Source organism: Chiloscyllium punctatum, chromosome 1, assembly GCF_047496795.1.
Source record: "Chiloscyllium punctatum isolate Juve2018m chromosome 1, sChiPun1.3, whole genome shotgun sequence".
NCBI lineage: Eukaryota > Metazoa > Chordata > Chondrichthyes > Orectolobiformes > Hemiscylliidae > Chiloscyllium > Chiloscyllium punctatum.
In genome coordinates, this window is record NC_092739.1 from 151093389 (window position 1) to 151117564 (window position 24176).

General features: G+C 42.7%; 1 protein-coding gene across 1 annotated transcript in view; it reads right to left on the minus strand.

The window, feature by feature from the left end:
* Nucleotides 1–234: 234 nt before the first annotated feature.
* Nucleotides 235–24176, minus strand: part of suclg1 (succinate-CoA ligase GDP/ADP-forming subunit alph) — an 84587-nt gene continuing 60645 nt past the window's right edge. The window contains exons 8-9 of the mRNA XM_072576961.1: nt 14848–15036; nt 235–477 (exon numbers count right to left, since the gene is read on the minus strand). Of these exons, the coding sequence (XP_072433062.1) occupies nt 451–477; nt 14848–15036 (216 nt within the window). The 3' untranslated portion in view covers nt 235–450. The remainder of the gene's footprint in view (nt 478–14847; nt 15037–24176) is intronic.

Genomic DNA, 24176 nt, shown 5'->3' on the forward strand with positions numbered 1-24176 from the left:
TCCAGTCTGAAAAACAACCCTCCACCACCACCCCCTGTCTTCTACCTTTGAGCCTTGCTGGTTTTTATTTCAGATCTCCAGCATCTGTAGTATTTTGCTTTTACGTGAGGCGGTGTCTTGGGGGTTGATACACAAACATAAAAATAACAAATTATTTAATTTCCTGTCCTTAAAAAACGAGCTTCTATCACAGCGAAAAAAATCTGTTCCAAAGTAGAGAGAAAAACAAGTTAGTTTGTTTTTTTGAAACTATTTATTTTCTTTGTGGGCGCTTCATCTAGTGTACAGATTCAGACAAAATAGACATAACATATGTATATGGCTCTGTTCTGTTTTAATATAGATTCAGTCATTTCATCCAGATGATTGAAACAGTGAGATGGATGATTTAGGCACTGAGCTGTGCAAGAAGTTGCTTTCTCTTGTTAAAAAGACTTATTTTTGGGATATTTACAGCAGTTTCCTCTTCTCAAATTCCTGAAAAAGAAAGGATAAAATAAATCAGAGTGGCACATCTCATTCAGCAAAAAAAATTCCAAATTCCACGTTTCTTGTTTAAAAAAGGGTGAAATTTCTCTCTTATCATATGTCAAACAGAAATGTAAAATATTTCTGACTGTCCTCAAGATAATCAGAAGATTACTCATTCAATAATGATTTATCACAGCATTTTGATGTTAAAGTTCTCCCCACCTCTGTCGCCAAACACCTCTGTAAAAGATTCCACGGTTTTAAATTCCTGTACTTGTCCACTCAACATCTTGATTTGATTTGATTTATTATTGTCACATGTAGCAAGGTACAGTGAAAAGTTTTGTTTTGCATGCAGTACAGGCAGCCTTACCATACAAAGATCATAGGGCGATACAACAGAGCGAGGAATACAAAGTTACAGTTGCAAAGGTATAGAAAAAACAAGATTAACTTTTGAAATTTGAGATGTCCTTTCAGAAGCACAGCAGGTCAGGCAGCATCCATGGAGCAGGAGAATCGACGTTTCGGGCATAAGCCCTTCTTCAGGAATGATTCCTGAAGAAGGGCTCATGCCCGAAACGTTGATTCTCCTGCTCCTTGGATGCTGCCTGACCTGCTGCGCTTTTCCAGCAACACATTTTTCAGCTCTGATCTCCAGCATCTGCAGTCCTCACTTTCTCCTAGGTCCTTTCAGAAGTCTAACAACAGCAGGGAAGAAGCTGTTCTTGAATCTGTTGGTCTGTGTTAAAGCTTTGGTATGTTCTGCCTGACAGAAGAGATTATAATGGGGTGGGAGGGGTCTTCGATGATGCTGGTTACAGTGATTACAACACAAGAATAAACATTCCTAATCTGAGATGATGGCACATTGGTAACGCCACTGAATTAGTAATCCCAAACCCCAGGTTAATATACAGGGGACATCATTCAAATCCCACCCCTGAGAGAGAGTTAAATTTGACGTCCGTTAAAAAAAAATCTGTAGTATAAAGCTATGCTAAAGGCGACCATGAAACCATTGTCTGTTGTCTTAAAAAACCAAGCTGGTTCACATCCTTTTATGGAGGAAATTTGTCAATCCTTACTTAGTCTGGTTTACCTGCACCTCCAGACGCACAGCAATGTGGCTGACTCTTATTTAAGGATAGAATGCTGGCCCAGTCAGTGATGCCCAGAGTCCTACTGTTTCCCCTTAGCCTACCGAATTGGAGTTTAAAACATCAAATCTGAAACTCATTCTACCACACAGTCTCTCTCAAAACTATTTTTCCCAACGTTTACAGATGACACCAAAATTGCAGGTGTAGTGGACAGCGAAGAGGGTTACCTCAGATTATAACAGGATCTGGACCAGATGGGCCAATAGGCTGAGAAGTGGCAGATGGCGTTTAATTCAGATAAATGCGAGGTGCTGCATTTTGGGAAAGCAACGCTTAGCAGGACTTATACACTTAATGATAAGGCCCTAGGGAGTGTTGCTGAACAAAGAGACCTTGGAGTGCAGGTTCATAGCTCCTTGAAAGTGGAGTCGCAGGTAGTGAAGAAGGTGTTTGGTATGCTTTCTTTTATTGGTCAGAGTATAGAGTACAGGAGTTGGGAGGTCATGTTGCGGCTGCACAGGACATTGGTTAGGCCACTGTTGGAATATTGCATGCAATTCTGGTCTCCTTCCTATCGGAAAGATGTTGTGAAACTTGAAAGGGTTCAGAAAAAATTTACAAGGATGTTGCCAGGGTTGGAGGATTTGAGCTACAGGGAGAGGCTGAACAGGCTGGGGCTGTTTTCCCTGAAGCGTCGGAGGCTGAGGGGAGACCTTATAGAGGTTTATAAAATTATGAGGGGCATGGATAAGATAAATAGACAAAGTCTTTTCCCTGGGGTTGGAGAGTCACTAGAGGGCATAGGTTTAGGGTGAGAGGGGAAAGACATAAAAGAGACCTAAGGGGCAACTTTTTCACGCAGAGGGTGGTACGTGTATGGAATGAGCTGCCAGAAGAAGTGGTGGAGGCTGATACAATTGCAACATTTAAGAGGCATTTGGATGGGTATATGCATAGGAAGGGTTTGGAGGGATATGGGCCGGGTGCTGGCAGGTGGGACTAGATTGGGTTGGGATATTTGGTCGGCATGGATGGGTTGGACCGAAGGGTCTGTTTCCATGCTGTACATCTCTATGCCTCTATGACTCTATATATTATTTCTGAAACAAGTCCAAGGAGGCCAGTGTTCCATTAGCAAGTCACCCTTTATTTACACGCACGTAGTATGTGGGAAATTGTTGGAGGGAATCCTGAGGGACAGGATTTACATGTATTCGGAAAGGCAAGTACTGCTTAGGGATAGTCAACATGGCTTTGTGTGTGGGAAATCATGTCTCACAAACTTAATTGAATTTTTTGAAAAAATAATGAAGAGGATTGATGAGGGCAAAGCAGTAGATGCGATCTACATGGACTTCAGTAAGGTGTTTGAAAAGGTTCCCCATGGGAGACCGGTTACCAAGGTTAGATCTCATGGAATACAGGGAGAACTAGCCATTTGGATACTGAACTGGCTCAAAGGTAGAAGACAAGTGCTGGCAAATGGGACTCGATTAATTAAGATATCTGGTTGGCATGAAGAAGTTGGACCGAAGGGTCTGTTTCCGTGCTGTACATCTCCAAGAGCCAGTCCCTAAAATGAAGGGACTCTGTTTATATCTGACAGCCAGGGCTCCATAATTCACAGCCCCAATCAGGGAATTCATACTCAATGGACATCCATCTGCCCAACCACATGCCAATTACCACAATTGCTCTTCATCAGAATAAGTGAAACATCACATGAGCAATTCCAATTTTTCCATGAAGAGCACTGAACTGCAGGCAGAACGCAGCATCACACTGATTAACGTAATCACCACTGTTATATCTGCAGCCCGACCTTGTGATTCTGGCCTTTTGTATTCCCACACTATTGCGCCATGCCTTCAGCAGTGTATGCCCCAAGCAACTTCATAAACTCTTCCACCTCGTTTTAGCTTTCCCTTCAGGATACCCAGCTGCCTGGTGGCTTTGGTGTTACGTTTTGGCCAACATTGCTCTCATCAAGTGCCTCGGGACATTTTGCTACATTTGAAAGTACTCCATTAAAGTCAAGCTGCTGCGGCTGACCCAGTTTGACTAATGGTCCAACGACAGTGCAAGTCAGACTGAGGGGTTTGAGGCTGCTGACTTAGGGAAGGCAGAATACACCCAGTTTAGACTGAAGCAACCTGCACGGTTTTGGCATTGAGGGAAGGGGGTTTGCTGAGAGGGTATGATATATGCATCACCGTTAAAATAAAACACACACGCATACCTCTAATAAGGGATATTCATCAAAGTGATGAGTCAAGTGCCAAGAAACACATGGATCATCACAGGAATATATGCTGCTCAGCAGGCTAGACACAGCTAGCATGGTGCATGATCAGTGTTGGCTGACCTGCCGCAGGAAGGTGTGAGAGCACTGCGCGTTACTGCCTAGGACAGCTGGGAACCCGGCAATGCAACTGAGCCACTGCACGTATCACAACAGTGAGCCTTTCAGCTGAATGCCTGCTAGCACAACATGTTATCCAGAGGCACACAGAGAAGAGAAATCCAAAAGCAGATAAGACGAGGACACGCAGCATAAATAAAAGATTATATGCAGCACAATATTTCTTCCATCCTTTGAAACCAGTGGTTATACATATGACAAGTTTTGTAGGAAACACAGGATATAAGTTTATTCCAAGATTTTTATATTTTTACGATGGATGGATAAATAGGAAATGAAATGGAGTTGCTAACAAGCATGTTTAGTTAGTTACTAAATTTAGACAATTTACTGAAGAGAAAGAACTCTTGCCTGTCGTAAACTTGAATTTAGAATTGACATGAAACAAAAACAAATGCCATTAATGACCAAAGGAGCACAACCCAATTTCCTTAAATACAAACACTTGGACCTTTGAGCCTGATCTGCATTCACTGAGATCACAGATGATCGGATTTTAATCTCAATTCTACATTCCTGCAAATCCCCAACAATCTTTCATTTTCATGTTAATCTCCCTTTATCTCATACAAAACTAAGATGCTGAAGATCTGAAACAAAAATAGAAACTGCTGGAGAAACTCAGCAGGTCGGGCAGCATCAATGGAGAGAAAGCAGAATTGCAGTGAGTTCTGAAGATGGTTAACTGGACTTAAAATGTGAACTCTTTCTCTTTGCGCAGATGCTGCCAGACCTGCTGCGTTTCTCCAGAAATCTCCCTACCTCTATATGCTGATTGTTTGTGCTGCGTATTTCTAGCAGAACCTGTCTTTGATTCAGTTTTCAGCATCGTACAATGTTTCCTTCAGTCTAATTGGTACGATAATCTTGATGGGTTATAGAGTCGTACAGCACAGAAACAGACTATTTGGTCCGGTAAAAACAATGACTGCAGATGCTGGAAATCAGATTCTGGATTAGTGGTGCTGGAAGAGCACAGCAGTTCAGGCAGCATTCAAGTAGCTTCGAAATCGATGTTTCGGGCAAAAGCCCTTCATCAGGAATAAAGGCAGTGAGCCTGAAGCGTGGAGAGATAAGCACCCTCCTCTAGCTTATCTCTCCATGCTTCAGGCTCACTGCCTTTATTCCTGATGAAGGGCTTTTGCCCGAAACGTCAATTTCGAAGCTACTAGGATGCTGCCTGAACTGCGGTGATTTTCCAGCACCACTAATCCAGAGACTATTTGGTCCAACCAGTCCATGCCGAACATAATCCCAAACTAAACTAGTCCCACTTGCCTGCCCCTGGCCCATATACCTCCAAGTCTATCCTGTTCCTGTAGCTAGTCAATGTCTTTTAAACATTCTAATTGTGCCCACATCCATCACTTCAAGAAGTTCATTCCATACAAGAATCACCTTTTCCCCTCACCTTAAAAATAGGTCTCCTCGTCTTGAAATCCCCTATTCGAGGGTGCTCTTGAATTTTCTTTTTGTTTGGGGGGAGGGGGTAAAACGTAGGGACCTTATGGAAAGACAAGGAACTTGACCAGCCTCCTGCTCCCTATCCCATTCCCAATTTGACAATCTTTTCTGGAGTCAGTTCACATGGGGATGTTAGACACGGCAGTGATTGTGAGGTTCCACAGTGGAATAACTTGCTGTAAAAAAAATGTCTGGGCACACACAAAAAAGAATAGCTGGGGCACGGTAGCTGAAAGTCCTTGACAACGTGACAGAATTGTTCTTAAACATTTCATTTACAGGTACTGCTAAAACCCTCTTCATAAATAACTCTCCACAAATACACCTCACTTCCAAGAATTATACAGTACCATGGCAATAAACAATCTGGAAAACTCATCAAAACAATTAAATTCCACTCTCAACAAATTATTTCATCTTTAACCTGTTCTTCCCACAATTAGTTTAATTGTTGAATTTAAAATGTACATTAATACATGTTAAAACAATTATAGCTGCCTACCGTAGTTATAAATATATTCTAGCCCAGTGAAACGTTTTCCTGTCCTTCATCTTATTGCAGAAGTACATTTGTGTCTGTCTGTTACTCTGGACGTAGGTTTGCTCGCTAAGCTGGAAGGTTCGTTTTCAGATGTTTCATCACCATACTAGGTAACATCATCAGTGAGCCGCCGGATGAAGCACCGGTGGTATGGCCCGCTTTTTATTTATGCATTTGGATTTCCTTGGAGGTGGTGACATCATTTCCTGCAGTGATGTCATTTCCTGTTCTTTTTCTCAGGCAGTGATAAATGGGATCCAAGTCAATGTGTTTGTTGGTAGAGTTTAGGTTAGAATGCCATGCTTCTTGCGCGGGTCTCTGTTTGGCTTGTCTGAGGATGGAGATGTCGTCCCAGTCGAGGTGGTGTCCTTCCTCATCTAGATGTAAAGATACTAGCGAGACTGGGGAATGTCTTTTTAATGTCATTGAGCAAAAAGGGCAGAAATCCAGCCACCAGGATATATGAACATCAACTAGCCACAAAATGACATGACCCTCTCTCACTAGAATCCTCACATACAGATGAGGAAGGACACCACTTCGACTGGGACAACACATCCATCCTAGGACCAGCCAAACAGAGACACGCGCAAGAATTGCTAGAAGCATGGCATTCCAACCGGAACTCTACCAACAAACAGTGACTTGGATCCCATTTACCACTCCTTGAGAAAAAGAACAGAAAATGACATCACCACAGGAAATGGCATTACCACCCAAGGAAACCTAAACATGCAAATAAAAAGCAGGCCATACCACCAGTGCTTCATCCCAAGGTTCACTGATGTTACCTGGTATGGTGACGAAACATCTGAAAACGAACCTACCAGCTCAGCGAGCAAACCTACATCCAGAACCTCAACCTGAGCTACAAGTCTTCTTAAAACTCACAGCAGGTCAGGTAGCATCCAAGGAGCAGGAGAGTCAACGTTTTGAGCATATTGAGCACATTCCTGATGAAGGGCTTATGCCCGAAACGTCGACAGTCCTGCTCCTTGGACGCTGCCTGACTGGCTGGGCTTTTCCAGCAACACACTTTTTGACTCCTCTCCTCTGCCGTTGCCCATTAAACAAGTCAGCCACAAACCCACCAACTGACTTGAGAAGTCCACTCCTCCGCAATAACAAGGTGCCGGGAACAGAAAACGGAGGAGGGATGAGATTTCCCCTTGACCTTCCCAGCCCGGGACAGGATATAAACCCACCCCACCCCCTCCCAAGAGCTCTCACCAGGCTCACCAGATAGTATTCCAGCAATGCGAGCTGGGGAGCTCCCCTCCAGCAAGGTGTGTGGGGGGGTGGTGAAGGGGTGTGTCTGCCCATGGAAATAACGGCATGGCCACCAGAGGGCAGTAATCCTGAAGAGAGAAGTTAATGACAGATGTCACACAGGGAGTCTAGGGAGGAGTGTGGGCTGCTGGTGGGGGGGGGGGGGGTGCTAAGGCATGGAGGAGCTGGGGTTTGAGGACCAGGTTGGGGTGGGGGAGGGAACCTTTTAACATCTTCTGTACCTGTTTTCTCATTTCTCAACTGAAAAATCTGGCCTTCATACTGTGGCCAGAATTGGGCTGGGGGTTCGGTAGAATTGTAACACCCAGGGAATGGTGCCATGCAGAATTACAATCACCACCAAATATTAACACATTTCTAACCCTATGAAAATCAGAGGCATTATCACCAGACACAGGGTTATAGGGATCTGTGCTTGAATCTCGTCATAATAGGTGGTGGAAGCCAAATTCAACACAAATCCGGAATTAGGCATTTAATGGCGACTGTGAATCCATTATTGATTGATGGGAAAGCCCATCTCAGAGAAAGTGATGACTGCAGATGCTGGAGATCAGAGTCAAAAAGGGTGGCACTGGAAAAGCATAGCAGGCCAGGCAGCATCCGAGAAGCAGGAGAGTCGACATTTTGAGCATTAGCCCCTCAAAGCCCATTTGGTCAACCAATGCCCTTTTGGGGAAGGAAACTGCCATCCTTACCCAGTCTGGCCTACAGGTCACTCCAGACCCACAGCAATGTGGTTGACTGTTAGTTGTCCTCTGGGTAATCAGGGATGGGCAATAAACGCTGCTGCAGCCAACCACACCCTCACCCCGTGAATTAAATTTTTAAAAAAAGATGAGTTGAGAACAAGGATTCAAAGAAATAGAAAACTGGCTTGTGAAAGGCAACTGTGCAGGACCTTTACGCCTATTGCTCTCTATCATTATTTCCAAGTTATTTGTAGGCACAACAAACAGTAATTGCACAGCCAATTTATTAAGCTTCATGCTCATCTTAACATTTGCGTCTTCCAGCGTTTGCCTTTTGTCATTACCAGACAAAGGCAATGGAAACTCACATAAATGTTGTTCTGCTGCCACCTGGTGGCATTTGCCAGCATTAATACGTTGTACTGTAACTGAGTAAACCAAGACCCATCTCTTCTTTATAATTCTGTAATAATGTTAAACATCAGCCACAAGCCATGGAATTGGACAACTGCAGGCACTGAGTGAACATAGCATGGTTCCTGGCAGCAATGAAAGAGCCTTGTAACAAAATAAATCAGCCATTTCGGGCGAGATAACGGAAATTGACTGGGAGTTGTGGGAGTTCAGGGCAACATGACAATATGAAGAAAAAGGCAGAAATATATTCAATGCAAATAAATCAAAAAAATGAAGCAGAGATTCAAAGTTATGGTACGACATAAATGCAGGTGGCTGACAATTCTGACCATATGGAGAAGACGGTAACCTTGTAACCAATTACAGGCAAAAACCCACTGTTTAAATTTTCTAAATTAATGATAATTTTACACTAGTAATTAAAAACTGTTGAAATCACTAAACTAAAGCAATAACATCAACAAGTGCAGCCTCTTTATTCTCAGTTCAGACGAAGAGTCACCAGACTCAAAAGATTGACTCTGTTTTCTCCCAGGTAAAAACAATGACTGCAGATGCTGAAAACCAAATACTGGATTAGTGGTGCTGGAAGAGCACAGCAGTTCAGGCAGCATCCAAAGAGCAGCGAAATTGACGTTTCGGGCAAAAGCCCTTTTATTCCTGATGAAGGGCTTTTGCCCGAAACGTCGATTTCGCTGCTCGTTGGATGCTGCCTGAACTGCTGTGCTCTTCCAGCACCACTAATCCAGTATCTGCTTTCTCCCCACCCACCGATGCTGCCAGACCGGTTGGATCTCTCCTAGAATTTATTTTTGTTTCAGATCTCAGGCATCTGCAGCTTTTGTTTTCTTCCCTTTAATCACGAGTTGCACCAAAATGGGATGGGTTGGCCTGTATGCTATCACAAAGGCGACTTGCATTTCTATAACCATCAGATATCCCAAAGCACTTTGCAGCCAACAAACAACCTCCGAAACAAAGTCGCTGTTATTGTTCAGAAAGTGCAACTCCCACACATAACAATGTGATCATGACCAGATTGTTTCTGTGATGTTGACTGAGAGATAAATATTGATCGGAACAGCAGACTTCGACGTGGTATATTTCATGCTCAGCTGGGAAAGGAGACAGAGCCTTGGCTTAACCCCTCATCGGAAAGACTGCACCTCTGATAGTGCAGCACTCCACTGCAGTTACAGCCCTGGTTGTAGGAATTGAGACCAAAACCTTTTCTTCATTCAATCACAGGATGTAGGCATCGCTGACTAGGCCAGCATTTATTGCCCATCCCTAATTGCCCAGAGGGCTGCTGGGAGTGTTAGGGCTGTGCACATGGACGTGGGTCTGGAGTCACATGTAGACCAGACCTGGTAAAGATGGCAGTTTCATTCCCTGAAGGAAATTAGTAAACAGTTGGTTTTTTCTGACAATCAGTTCATGGTCATCATGAGACTCTTAATTCCAGATTTTTACTGAATTCAAATTCTACCATCTGCCATGGCAGGTTTCGAACCTGGGTCCCCGGATTAACAGACTAGCGATAACACCACTTGGCCATCACCTCCCCTGTAACCATTTGCCCTCTAACCAAGATACACCGCTACCAACGGAACCAAGACTGACACTGGTTAAGGGTGGCTGTGGGGAATTACTTCCAGAACGCACGTCTTGATTTCAGAAACCAAAATCATCTCTCGCTTTGAGACTAGCATTTACTGCCCATCCCTAACTGCCTTTATAGAGTTCAGCAGAAAAGTCAGCCATTTCAGATAGAAGCTGACCATCAATCCTGAGGTCAGACCCAGGAATAGCAGATTTCCAGCCCGAGAATGTCAGTTGTGGAGAGCCTCAGTACGCCTGTCAGCATCCGAGGAGAGGGAAAACAGAGGTGATGCTTCACTGAACTTGAAAGATTAAGTCTGCTCTCTCTCTCCTCAGATGCTGCCAGACCTGTTGAGTTTCTGCAGCCCGTTCTGTTTTTATTTATCTCCCGCAGTTCTTCAATTGTTTTTTTTGTTGAAAATACATGTGGTCCAGCTGTTTAAAATTACAATCTCATCACATCACGACCACTTTCACTAATAGCAGCTTTTATAAAATTTGTTTTCTTTTTTAAATGAAATACAAATTTGTAAATGGCTGCTGCAGGGCTCGAATTCACATTTTTTAAAATAATTATATCAACTATATTACTCGACTGAGGAAAATGTGACACCAATATGTCCTGCACAGCATTGAAGGTACAGTCAGACTTGGCCGGTGAGTCTCACAGTATCTGTTACTACTGCACATGGTTGAATTATCCTAAGTGTCTAATTCTTTGTGGGAAGGTGTGAAGCAGCTCTAACCAGCAAGGTTATAGATCCCAAAGCAACATTCCATCAATAAATCCACATCTGAGCTGATGTGTTAAAAAGAAACAACGAAGACTATTGATTCACTCTGATGAAGTCGCCTAGACTCAAAACGTTAGTTTGCTCTCCAAGGATGCTGCCTAACCCGCTGTGATCTCCAGTACTTCTTTGTTTTCAGTACAGATTCCAGCATTTGCAGTAATTTGTTCCTACAATGGGCTAAAGGCCCTCTTTTGTCCGTGCTGTAAGCACTAACATTCCCATCTCCCGTACCTGCCGAGCTTATGTCTTAAAACCTGAAAAGTGTAAAACGGACAACACTTCGAGAACAAAACACAACTTTGAGAAAGTTTCCCCTTTCTGGCTCCAGTAACGCATTCCAGGAATACGGATAAACACCGGACGTTCCAATTCCAATATGCAGCATTAAATTTCACATTTTATAAAAACAAAACAGCTTTACATTCATTATTCATTCATGGGATGAGGGCGTCGCTGACTAGACAAACATTTATTGCCCATCCCTAATTGCCCAGAGGGCAGTTAAGAGTCAACCACATTGCTATGGGTCTGGAGTCACATCTAGGCTAGACCAGGTAAGGATGGCAGTTTCTGTCCTGAAAGACATGAGTGAACCAGGTGGGTTGTCCTGACAATTGACAATAGATTTGTGGTCATCATTAGATTCATAATTCCAGATATATTTTAAATTGAAATTCCACCATCTCCGTGGCAGGATTCAAACTGGGGTCCCCAGAATATTACCTGGAGCTCATTAACAATCCAACGGTAACAACATGAGGCCGTTGCTTGCCTCCCCAAAGCCAGTGACATTACATCTTGCGAGTGAATTTTTTTTAAAAGTAATTCACCATCTGCGTCGGGATTCAAATACATGTCCCTAGAGCATGATAATGTTTACTGAAGCAAATCCATCTCTGGATTAACAGTTCAGCAATAATACTAAGCTCTCACCTCCCCAATATGAGGTTCCCACCTGAAATGGCAGACCTTCAGGAAAATTCACTACTTCCCCCGAAAATTGTTATGTCATTAAGACAGAAGCAGCAGAGCAAGATAAACACATTTGCATGACAACTTTTGTTTTGTTTCTTCGAAACAAAAAGTTAGCAGTTGCATTAGAACAGCATCGATCTTCATTTGCACCACCTCAGGAACATATTAATGCACTGCGCCCTGGATCAGCACAGCAGGGAACGAGGCAAATGCGCAGGTAACTGTGTCACACTGCCCCACAATAAGGATCACAGAGCTCAGTGTGCCAGGCTGCCACAGAGACAGAAACTGCAGATCCCGCAGTGCAAAGCCACACACTGAGCACAATCGCACAAGATATCTGACAGGACAAGGAACACGCTGACAAGAATAATGCATCAAAGAGGTGGAGGAGGTGGGTGCACAGTGGCCATGTGGTGCAGGATAACTGGTTGTGGAAAGAGAGAATGGGAAACAGCTTGATAAGAAAAACAAATTGGATGAGACAAGCTCAACAGATGGCCACTAAGTTCAGGACAGCGACAGCGAGCCCAGGATTTTCTCTTCAATTTAAATTGAACCTTTTAATAATAATATCTAAAGCACCTTCTGGAGAAAAGTTGTAATAGTACAAGTGCAATGATTGGAATTAGGGCCAGGTGGGTCTCATTAACTGAGATTGGGGTTGTTAACCTGGGCCAATCAGGGAGCCCTGGCTGACAGAGATAAACTGGAGTCACCCTGGAGTAGTTCAGGGAGAGGTGGGCACTGCAGGGAGTGGAGTGCATTATTTCCCCCCTCCAACTCTATTTTGATTTAGTCCCTACCCTCCCCTTCACTGTTTTGCTCACACAGCATTGCCCTGTGGGCAGTGCTTGTCACTGGCCACTCGGGTGTCTTTCCTATCTTCCTGGTGGTGGAAATTGAATAAAGATTCGTGCACTTTGTGTCTTTTCACTGTGTCTCACACCTGCACACACACACCATGGGTGCAGGGGATAAAAATAAGCACTACTGCACTTAGGTGGTAGTGTGGGGGTTAAATTAAAAAAAATAATAAACAGGAATGTCAGACATCCTGAAAAAAAACAGGAGTGTCACGTGAGCCCACGTGTCCTTGGAGAGGGAGCACGTGGTGTCCGCCAACACCCTGGAGTTGTGAAAAAAAAAATAAAAAAAAAGAAAAAAAAAGAAAAAAGAAAAAAAAATAAACTGGAGTCACCCTGGAGTAGTTCAGGGAGAGGTGGGCGCTGCAGGGAGTGGAGTGCATTATTTCCCCCCTCCAACTCTATTTTGATTTAGTCCCTACCCTCCCCTTCACTGTTTTGCTCACACAGCATTGCCCTGTGGTTTGAAGGGCAGTGCTTGTCACTGGCCACTTGGGTGCTTTTCCTATCTTCCTGGTGGTGGAAATTGAATAAAGATTTGTGCACTTTGTGTCTTTCACTGTGTCTCACATCTACACACAAAAAAAAAGAAAGAAAGAAAAAAAAAATAAACTGGAGTCACCCTGGAGTAGTTCAGGGAGAGGTGGGCGCTGCAGGGAGTGGAGTGCATTATTTCCCCCCTCCAACTCTATTTTGATTTAATCCCTGCCCTCCCCTTCACTATTTGATCACACTGCACTGCCCTTTGATGTGAAGGGCACTGCTTTTCACTCGGGTGTTTCCTTTCTTCTTGGTGGTGGGAATTGAATAAAGATTTGTGCACCTTGTGTCTCTCACTGTGTTTCACACCTGCAAACACACACCATGGGTGCTGGGGAAAAAATAAGCACTACCGAACTGCGGTAGTGTGGGGGTTTTGAAAAAAAACAGAAGATTCAGGGTTTTCTCAATTTAGGGGACTGACTCTGTGCTGGCTGATGTTATAGTCAGTGTGTTACTGTTAGCTTCTGCTTCCCTTTTCATAAGAGGGGGAAACCTGATTCCTGAACTGGCTGAATTATTGAACCAGTTTGTTAACTGGTATTCCTTTTTAGTGAGGACTGATTGTTACACTCCTGATGCACACACTGTGTTTCAGGCATAACTCAGTTCTCATTAGGGGATTGTTGTTTCACTGGCTGGTTCTCTTTATCCTTTTCTCAAAAAAAAGAGTAAAATGTTAATTTTGTGGTAGGGCTTAGCCCTTGGACTCTAGTTTCCTTTATTTTTTGTATGTGTCTTCACTTTTTATTACTGTTTGGACTAAGAAAAAATAAATAAATAAACAAACTGGAGTCAGAGTCTCTTCATTCTCGGCACAACAACAGAAACTGCTGGAAAAGCTCAGCAGGACTGGCAGTGTCTGTGGAGAGAGATAGAGTTTACGTTGCAAGTCTGGTGACTCAGTCAATTCTGAGGAAAAGACACCGGTTCAAAAAGGTTAACTCTGATTTCTCTCCACAGATGTTACCAGACCTGCTGAGCTTTTCCAGCAATTTCTGTTCTTGTTTCTGACTTAAAGGCATCCGTAGTTCTTTCGGTTTCTCTATTCTAGCAACTGTCTCTGAGGTAGTTTGTCAGAGTCTGTGTACTCTGCACACAGGAATAAAGGTTGACCTGGTGACGGGATACTTGCCTTTGGGAAATTATTCCAAACAGAAAGCAGCAAAATGTGGGCTGGCATTTCCAATACTTCCATGGAGCTTCAAATGGGCAAAAGAAGGACAGCTAAAGGAGGAATAAGAATCCTGCATCTCTTTAGCTGCATCATAAACTCGAGGAGGAGGAAGAGTGCTGCTCAGAGAGTATTGTCTCTTGGAGCGAACATCAGTGTGAAAAGCCTCGATTAACCTTTCGGCACTGAAAGATCAACTTGACAAAAGGTGGAAGTAATTAGAACACAGAACATAGAAAAGTATAGCACAAACCAGGCCCTATGGCCCACGATGTTGTGCCGAGTATTAATTGTAACATGAAATAATAACCCACGCACCCCTCAATTCACTGCTAGCCATGTGCATGCCCAGCAGTCACTTAAGTGGCCCTAATAACTCTGCTGGTTGGTTAGGGAAGAGGCAGATTTTGCACGGCCTGAATTCAAATGGAGGAGACAGCAAGTAACAAAACCTAGCCGGTCCTTGAGTTTTGCCTTGAAACTGATGAGTATTGACCTTCTGTATGGTGCTGCCCAGTTGGGCAGGGGACATGCTGACGACCACACCAGCCTGCTGAAGGGCAGCAATCTTCTCCTTGGCTCCACCTTTACCTCCAGCGATGATGGCCCCGGCGTGGCCCATTCTCCGTCCTGGGGGCGCCGTAAGACCAGCAATGAATGAGACCACCGGCTTGGCATTGGGCCCCTGTCAAACAAAACCGGGGACACGTTAATATCAATACTGACAAGAAGATCGCTTCACTGGACTAACAGTCCAATCGTACTGACAGAACTGTTCAACTCCCACTGTGAGCTGAGATCTTAACTTCAGTTTCCAAAGGAAAACAATGTTGAAAGTGACACCATCAGTAAAAGCTGCAGGTTTATCGTTACAAACTCGGCCAGTTCATTAACATGCTTCAGGGAAGGTAACCTGCTCTCCTTACCTAAACCAGCCCAATTACAACTCAAGTGCCATACTAATGGAGCAGAATTCTAACTGTCCTCTACCTCATCTCAGTGAGGCACTCAAGTCATATTGAGGGAAGCTAGAACGCCTCAGCAAGTCTAGCAGTTTGTGTGAAAGGGGGAAAAGAGAGGAGTTAATGCTTCAGGGAAGGTGCCCTTCCATCATCGGTTGTGATCAAAGATGACCCAGTGACCAGAGAAATTAATCTTTCTCAATCACCACCAACAATCAGCCCAGTACCAGCTGAGGAATCCATGCTTTCAACAGAAAGAGCTGGTTGCAAAGGGTTGGATGAGCCAAATGACCAGGTGAGAGCAGGCACATGAAGTCAGTGACAGCCACATGGAGATTTCAGTCCTTTGAAAAAGTGGAAAACAGGCATAAAAAACTGTTATAAGGTGGCGTTTACCTTTCAAATGTCTTTTTTGGAGGTTGGGCCGCAGGGAGACCAAAGTCTAGTCATTTTGTGAAGTTGAGCCTCTGGGTATGAAGGGATGGATGAGAGTGTTTGTAACTGAAGTGGGGGGGGGGGGGGGGGGGCGCGAAGAAACGACAGAAGCAGATAGAGGTGGAAACAAACAATATTTACAGCAGAGCAGATGTAGGGGAGGGAAGCTGAGTTTCCAGTGGGCTCAGGGGCATCATGCAGTACAACTAGAGGGCAAGGGAGATTGATGACAAAAAAGCTGGAAATGTACAGATGTTAGCATGAGAGCTCCAAATCTGCTCAATACTTCAAGATGAGTAATGACACTGATGAAGGACATAATTTAATATCTCCTTCCCAGAAGGAAGGAGGAAGATTAGGTTATAAAATTATCACAGATATAATTTGCAACAGGAACAAAGTGCTGATCCTCAAACTATAAAAATTTGTAGTGTGGTTTTGCTTTTTTCTCTTTTTTTCCACAAGAGGACAAATTATTCCCAAGTAAAACGATAAAAATATTTTTTTAAACATAGCCAATTAGAATATAACAATACAGATTGGTCAGAGTATTGAGTACAGGAGTTGGGAGGTCATGTTGTGGCTGTACAGGACATTGGTTAGGCCACTTGGAATATTGCGTGCAATTCTGGTCTCCTTCCTATCGGAAAGATGTTGTGAAACTTGAAAGAGTACAGAAAATATTTACAAGGATGTTGCCAGGGTTGGAGGATCTGAGCTACAAGGAGAGGCTGAACAGGCTGTGGCTGTTTTCCCTGGAGCGTCAGAGGCTGAGGGGTGACCTTATAGAGGTTTAAAAAATTATGAGGGGCATGGATATGATAAATAGACAAAGTCTTTTCCCTAGGGTCAGGGAGTGCAGAACTAGAGGGTGAGAGGGGAAAGATACAAAAAAGACACCTAATGGGCAACTTTTTCATGCAGAGGGTGATACATGTATGGAATGAGCTGCCAGAGGATGTAGTGATACAATTGCAACATTTTAAGAGGCATTTGGATGGGTATATGAAAAGGAAGGGTTTGGTGGGATGTGGGCCAGGTACTGGCAGGTGGGACTAGATTGGGTTGGGATATCGAGTCGGCATGGGCAGGTTGGACCGAAGGGTCTGTTTCCATGCTGTACATCTCTATGACTCTAGATAACCTCATAGTCACCCTACTGAGTTTCACATTTCTTACGAGGTGCTACAATGAAAAAGGTATAAAGAAAAAAGATATTTTTGTGCTGTTGGTATATTATCCACTATTATAGAATTACAAAGATTGCTCGTTTATTCGTTTCAGTCTCTACTGACATATCTATTCGCATTATCTCAGAGTCATACAGCACGTCCATGCTGGCCAAGTTTCCCAAACTAAACAAGACCTCTCTGCCCGTCTTTGGCTCATGTCCCTCTAAACCTTTCCTATTCCTGTACCTGTCCAAATGTGTTGTTAAATGTTGTAACCATACCTTTAGCTACCACTTCCTCCTGCAGTTCATTCCACATACGCTCCATCTTCTGTGTGAAAAGGTTGCTCCTTCACTTCCTTTTAAACCTTTCCTCTCTCACTTTAAATGTATCCTCTCTAGTTTTGGACTCCCCTACCCCCAGGGAAAAGATTTCTACTATTCAGCTTACACGCCTCATGATTTTATAAACTTCTATATGGTCACACATCAATCTCCAATACTCCAGAGCAAAATGTCTGAGCCAACCCAACCTCCCTATAACTCACACCCTTCACTCTGGTAACATCCTTGTAACTTAATATGCAGGGTGACCAGACACCACTTTCAAGGTACTATGGACCTGAACCTTTTGATCTCTTCTTGGGCCACAACACACTGATCTTGGCTGAATAGGTGAAGTAACATTGTACAGATGCAGAACACTGTTATAGCAGGAAAAGGAATCTTTTCAAGACTCAAATGCACCATGATGTGTTGTCCCAACGAGGTTATGGAGCTGTCCTCTGGTTGTAGCCAGTTCCTTAAAGGCTTTCAACTCCAAAAAACCTACACCTTGCATTAGAAAACTCGGTCTTTCACATCGTTAGGAAATTTCAACAAAACTGTCGAGAATCAAGTTCCCCAAAGGCGTTCTGTCAAACCTGAACCTCCTTTTGTACATCCCTAACATGCTGTGTTGACAATGCCTTAAAACAATCTTCTTCTGTCACTCAACAGCTGTCAGGCAGCAAAAGAAATCAACATCTTGTTCCTCTGGACTTGGTTCAAGCTAAAGTCTACAGAGAGAAATCTCAGTAACTGAGATTAATGTTACAGTCAGAGTTACCATCTGGTTCTTTAGCCAACAACCATTTTTAGTGTAATTAGCATCAAATGCTCAACAGCCACTGTGCAGCCCTTCTGGGCAGACAGCTCTTGAAGAAGGAAAAATAGACACAAATATTAGTCATCTCTCTGTCAGACCACAGTTTGAATCTGACAATGAATAAAAGGCCAACTGAATTCAACAAGAGACAATATTCCTTATGCTCTATTCAGATAAGGAAATACTTCCAAGAAGAGATTTTTCGAAAATCAAACCACAAAGCTGCCAGCCTTATATAAAGTCATGAAGTGGAGGTGCCAGTGTTGGACTGAGGTGGACAAGGTCAGAAATCACACGACACCAGGTTATAGTCCAACGGGTTTATTTGAGCGCTGCTCTGAAAGCGGGCGATTTCAAATAAACCTGTTGTGTGATTTCTGACCTTACATAAAGATAGAAAAGGAAAATCTTTTCCCATAGATGATGGTTCCAGGACTAAGGCACACAGATGCAGAGCTTTGGGCAAGCACTACAAGAGCATGTGGGATTGAGCTTTTTTTAAAAACACTGCTAGTGGTAATGACATGGAACTTGCTGCCTCGTGAACAGTGGGGGAAACAGACAATGATTTCAAAAATGTAGTTGGATGAACAATTAAGGAAATAAACTTAAAAGGGCTAGAGGGATGGAGCAAGGGAAAGGGACTGAGTGAGAAAAGGGACTGAGTAGTTCTCTCTAAAAATAGGCAGCACAGACTAGATAGCTTCCTTGTGTTCTAAAAATGACTCTACAGCTTAAATCAAAGCCCTTAAACTTGGTAAGTGAATTGAGCTTCCTCAATAGCACGATTGGGATAAACTAGTGACGACTAAGCCACACAGAATATGCAGAGTCCTGGCTGCACTGAGTAATCAGAGTTGGGTGTCTGTCCATATTTGACTCCAGGTTAGAAAGAATGTCAGTTCATGTTGCCCACACTGACAGCAAACTGTGGGCAGGGTGTGTCTGAGCTATGGCTCTCTTCCTCTCTCCATGTTATCGAATGCCCCATCAACATCTTGCAGTAAAAAATCCCAGATTACAATTGCCTTATTATTTTTACACTGCTCTGCAATTGGATGATATATTTGATCTCTTACGTCTCAGACAGTTTTGGGGTGCGTAGTACACTCAACAAAATGCTTGCTTCTTTTGTGTTATTAACTTCCAATGAGCGCCCTAATTTGATAATCCTTTCAAGTTATCATCACAATCACTGCATTCCCTGACCAATGCTGCAAGCCCTACTTCCTCTACTGTCTGGGCCATTGCATTAAAATATATCCCAAGAGCATTGCTAACTTTTCTTATTTGGCCTACATTTCCTCTACCTTGCAAATTTACTAACTCGCATTTTACCTTTAATTCCATCTCAGCCTTTATTCCTTCCAAACTACTTGCTACGGTCCTATTCCCACTGTCAATCTTGATAAACCACCCCCAAAAAGCTTTAGCTTTAGCTTCCCACAAAGATTTTGGTTCTGCTCCTGTTCAGATTTGGCTGTTCATCTTGTACAGGTCCCACCTACCCAGGAATTGTCTCAATGTTTCAGGAATCTAAAGATCTTCCCACTGCTGCACCATCTCTTCAGCCACAAATTCATCTGCGCTATCCTTCTATTCCTAAACTCACTACTGCACTTAGCATCAGGAGTCTACATTAAAAGTCCCACTTTTCAATTTTCTAGCCAAATGACTTAAAAGTTGCTCATAGAACCTTATTTCTCTTGCTTCCCATGTCATTGGCCCTAACATGGACCACCAAGGCCTAACTGCTCATCCTTCTCCAGAATGCTCTGTAACGCGTTTGACCCTGGCAGGCATGAAGCAATACATCAGCCTGAAATCACACGTACGGTTACTAGCCTACTCTCCTCATTAATGAGTCCCTTACCACTAGTGTCCCTCCACACTTCTTAAACTTGTAATTTAAAAGTATTTGAACCTCTAGTTTGATAATGAAGAAGATCAAATTGACAGTTCACAATGGTTTGCAGTTATGGGTCAGTGTAACACACCAAAATCTGTGGAGATTTATTGATCCTTCAGATTCAGCCAATGCAGGATAGAAGTTAAACCAAAACTATAATGAACTTGGAAAGGGTACAGAGACATATAAGGAGCTTGGCTTTACCTCTCTGGATTAATTCTAAAATGTAGGCAATAAAGGCCAGAAATGTCCATCCCTACTTGGCACGAGGAAGCTGCGAAACTCTGGAATGGCTACATTGTAAAAGCTTGATACAATTAAGTAGTTTGTGAAGTCACCTCAGGGGGCAATTAAGAGTCAACCAAGATGGCCTGAAATGGAGCATAAAAAGGTCTAGGTGTGTTAACAGAGGACATTAAAGAACTAGCTGAATTTTGAAACAAATACACCACTGTGGTCACTTCATGTGATGGCAGCTTATTTCCAGAATTGAAATTCTCAAACTGCTACGGCAGAATCTGAAGTCTGGGTTACTAGATCAGATACAATTACATGATCCTACCCATAAAACATACAATGCAAATGTTGCTGGTTAGTTGTCTCCAGTACGTAGCTCTAGTTCTGCTGTCAGACAGGATTTAGCCAGCACTGAACATGTTCAAAACTCATTGATGTGATCCATTTAAAACCTGGAACCAGGTTATAATAAAAATCTGGCATTGCTCTATAAAGTCAGAGATGTACAACACAGAAACAGACCCTCTGGTCCAACCTGTCCATGCCAACCAGGTATCCTAAATTTATCTAGTCCCATTTGCCAGCATTTGACCCATATCCCTCTAAACCATTCCATTCATGTACCCATCCACATGCCTTTTAAATGTTATAAGTGTACCAGCCTCCACCACTTCCTCTGGCAGCTCATTCTATACACGCACCAATCTATGCATGAAAACGCTGCCACTCAAAGTCCCTTTTAAATCTCTCCCCTCTCATCGTAAACCTATGCCCTCTAGTTTTGGACTCCCCTTCCCTGGCTATTAACTGTACCTTGCCCCTCATGTTTTTATAAAGCTCGATAAAGTCATCCTTAAACCTCGGGCATTGGAGCGAAAAATGCCCTTTATTAAAAAAAAGTCTTTATTCTTTAAATTGACGCTACTTCAGTAAATGTTTTTAAGGCTAAGGTAGATTTCTTTTGAACAATGAAGGAATTAAGGGTTATGGTGAAAGGGTGGGTAAGGGGAGCTGAGTCCATGAAAAAAATCAGCTGTGATTTTATCGAATGCCACATTGTTAACTCAGTGTCTTTCATTACAGCAAAATGCATCAGCCTATCAAAACCTAAGACACTGAAATATGGGGTCATAACCTATATGCTACTTCCAACTGAGTTACTTAATATTTTGAATGAATTATCTGAATTAATCAGGTTTCTTTTGCAGTGAGAATCATCAACAAGAATATTTTCATGAAAATAAGCCAAACTGACTTTTCACCTGTCGTATAATGCCAAACATTGCATGAACATTTGTCTCGTTAGTTTTAAATGTATGTCCAAAACAAAAACTCATGGTGTTGACACCTTCCTAACAAAAGAAAAAGCTTAATTCTGTATCCTCACCACTACTTTTACAATATTCTTTTAACATATCTTCTTAAGATTCCTGGCCAGGGGGACATTCCTAACCCAAGTCACCACACTTCATTCAGTCCAGAGAGTGAACATTATAGAATCATACAGTACTGTATAGAAGAGACCCTTTGAGTCTGTACCGGCAAAAGTACACATCTGTCAACACTAGTCCCACTTACCCACACTTAGCCCACAAGCTTGAATATCAACAGATTACAATCAAGTATGCCACCATAGCTGAATTCAAAACAGGCCTCATGACATATCCATGAGAATTCACCAAATAGGGATGAGAGCAGCATTTAAATGGTCTCTCTCTTTTCTCCAAAGCCTTATTCCCCACTTCCCACACCATTCAGGTCAAATGCGACACCTGCACCTGTTTCTTGATTAGTGGAGGGATCAAGGGTTACAGAGAGGAGGCAGGAGAATGAGGTCGAGAAACATATTAGCCATGATATGTGGAGAACAGGGTCACCCGAAACGTTAACTCTAGATTTCCCTCCACAGATGCTGCTGGACCTGCTGACTTTTACTAGCAATTTCAGCTTTTGTTTCAGGTTTCCAGAATCCACAGTCCTTTCAGTTCTTTGTTTACAAGCCTACGCAGTGTGGAAGACAGAAGACTGGTCAGGAGAACATTGGAATATTCAGTCCAGAGTAACAAAAACAAAGAAGAGAATAAGTATTACATTTATAGGTTATGATGCAGGTTACAAAAAGACCACTCTTCAATTTTTTTGTTAATCTTTTATCCGACCTGATCTCCTAGGCCACCACTATGTAGATCAACCCTGCAAATACACTCATTCCGAAGGAAAAGTCTTATACTTCCAATATTAATTTGCAGTACTACTGTGCACAATGATACATTTAACACTGCAAACAGTGGTTTTGGTATTTTTAAAGTAAAACATGGCATGTTAAGTTGAGTATAAATCTATAGCACAGGAACAGATCATTCGGCTCAGATGACCTATGCCAATGTATGTGCTACAGGTAAGCCTCTTCCTGCTTACTTCATCTTGACCCCATTAGCAGAATGATGCATTTCTGTTTTTCCCTCATGTGGATATCTAACATTCCCTCAAACGTCACTTTGAAGTGCTTTGGGATCTTTCTAAGAAAAGGTGCTTAGCAATTTGATTAACTTCCATTGGATTTCACACCAACATCAAAATATTAAATAACAACACGTCAAGGATTTTAATTTTATGGAGTAAAAACAGATCTACGGACTCATGCAAATGAAAAATAATATCAAGCTCTGTTGCACACACAGGGTCTTCTTGCTTTCTTGAATCTGAGCTTCCACAAATCCTCGGACAGTGCAACATTACAAATGGAGGGTAGAATAGGAGAATCGAGTCTTAAATCTTAACTGGGACAGGTTTTTAAAAACAATGCAATCCTTCCTTAATTCCCACAGCACAGAAGGAGCACAATTTCAAAACTTCTGTGCTCAAGCAGCTTACTGTGTTAACAGTCAAATGGCAAGGAACCAGATTTTGTACAGCATAATAAATCGCATGCACCCTGACTCTGGGCAAAATCACAAGGGAGGAGAACAACAGAAGGGGATGTGCAGAATAAACTTTAAAATAATGGAGACAGAAATGATTTATAGGCACAAGGGAGACGCAGATTAGAAGAATCTCCCCTTCCTCAAGACATTATCAATAAATCAACATGTCACAAATCAAGACACAAAGTATATGATGCCCATTGCATACCTGATTAAACATTGAGAAGGCATTTAAAAATATATAAAACCCTCTGCTGAGCATTTCAAGAATACAGGGCACAAAGGGATTCTGAATCATCCAATAAAAGAACAGTGACACCAACCATACACAGATTTTTGTGAATCTTTATTCCAAATTTATATTAAAACTTGTGCCTATCTAAAAAGGGAAAGAAAATGAACCCAGGTCACCTTGTGAAAATGTCAGCACAATGATTTATGCATGTTCAAATGAATATGTATGTGCAATGATACCTGGCTCAGGACACTCCAGAAACATGCTGAGAAACAGAAAGCAGGACTGTAGTGTTGAAATTCAGTTCTTGTTTACTATTTGAGGATTTTTTTGAGGATGTAACTCTGAAGAGGGACAAGGGAGATCCAGTAGATGTAGTGTACCTGGACTTTCAGAAAGGTTTTGATAAAGTCCCACATAGGAGGTTAGTGAGCAAAGTTAGGGCGCATGATATTGGGGGCAAAGTACTAACTTGGATTGAGAGTTGGTTGGCTGACAGGAAACAAACAGTAGTGATAAACGGCTCCATTTCAGAATGGCAGGCAGTGACCAGTGGGGTACCGCAGGGATCCATGCTGGGACCGCAGCTTTTTACAATATATGTTAATGATATAGAAGATGGTATTAGTAATAACATTAGCAAATTTGCTGATGATACTAAGCTGGGTGGCAGGGTGAAATGTGAGGAGGATGAAAAAAAACACCATTTTGATTGGGACAACACAGCTATCCTGGGACAGGCTAAGCAAAGACATGCCAGAGAATTCCTAGAGGCCTGGCACTCCAACCACAACACCATAAACAA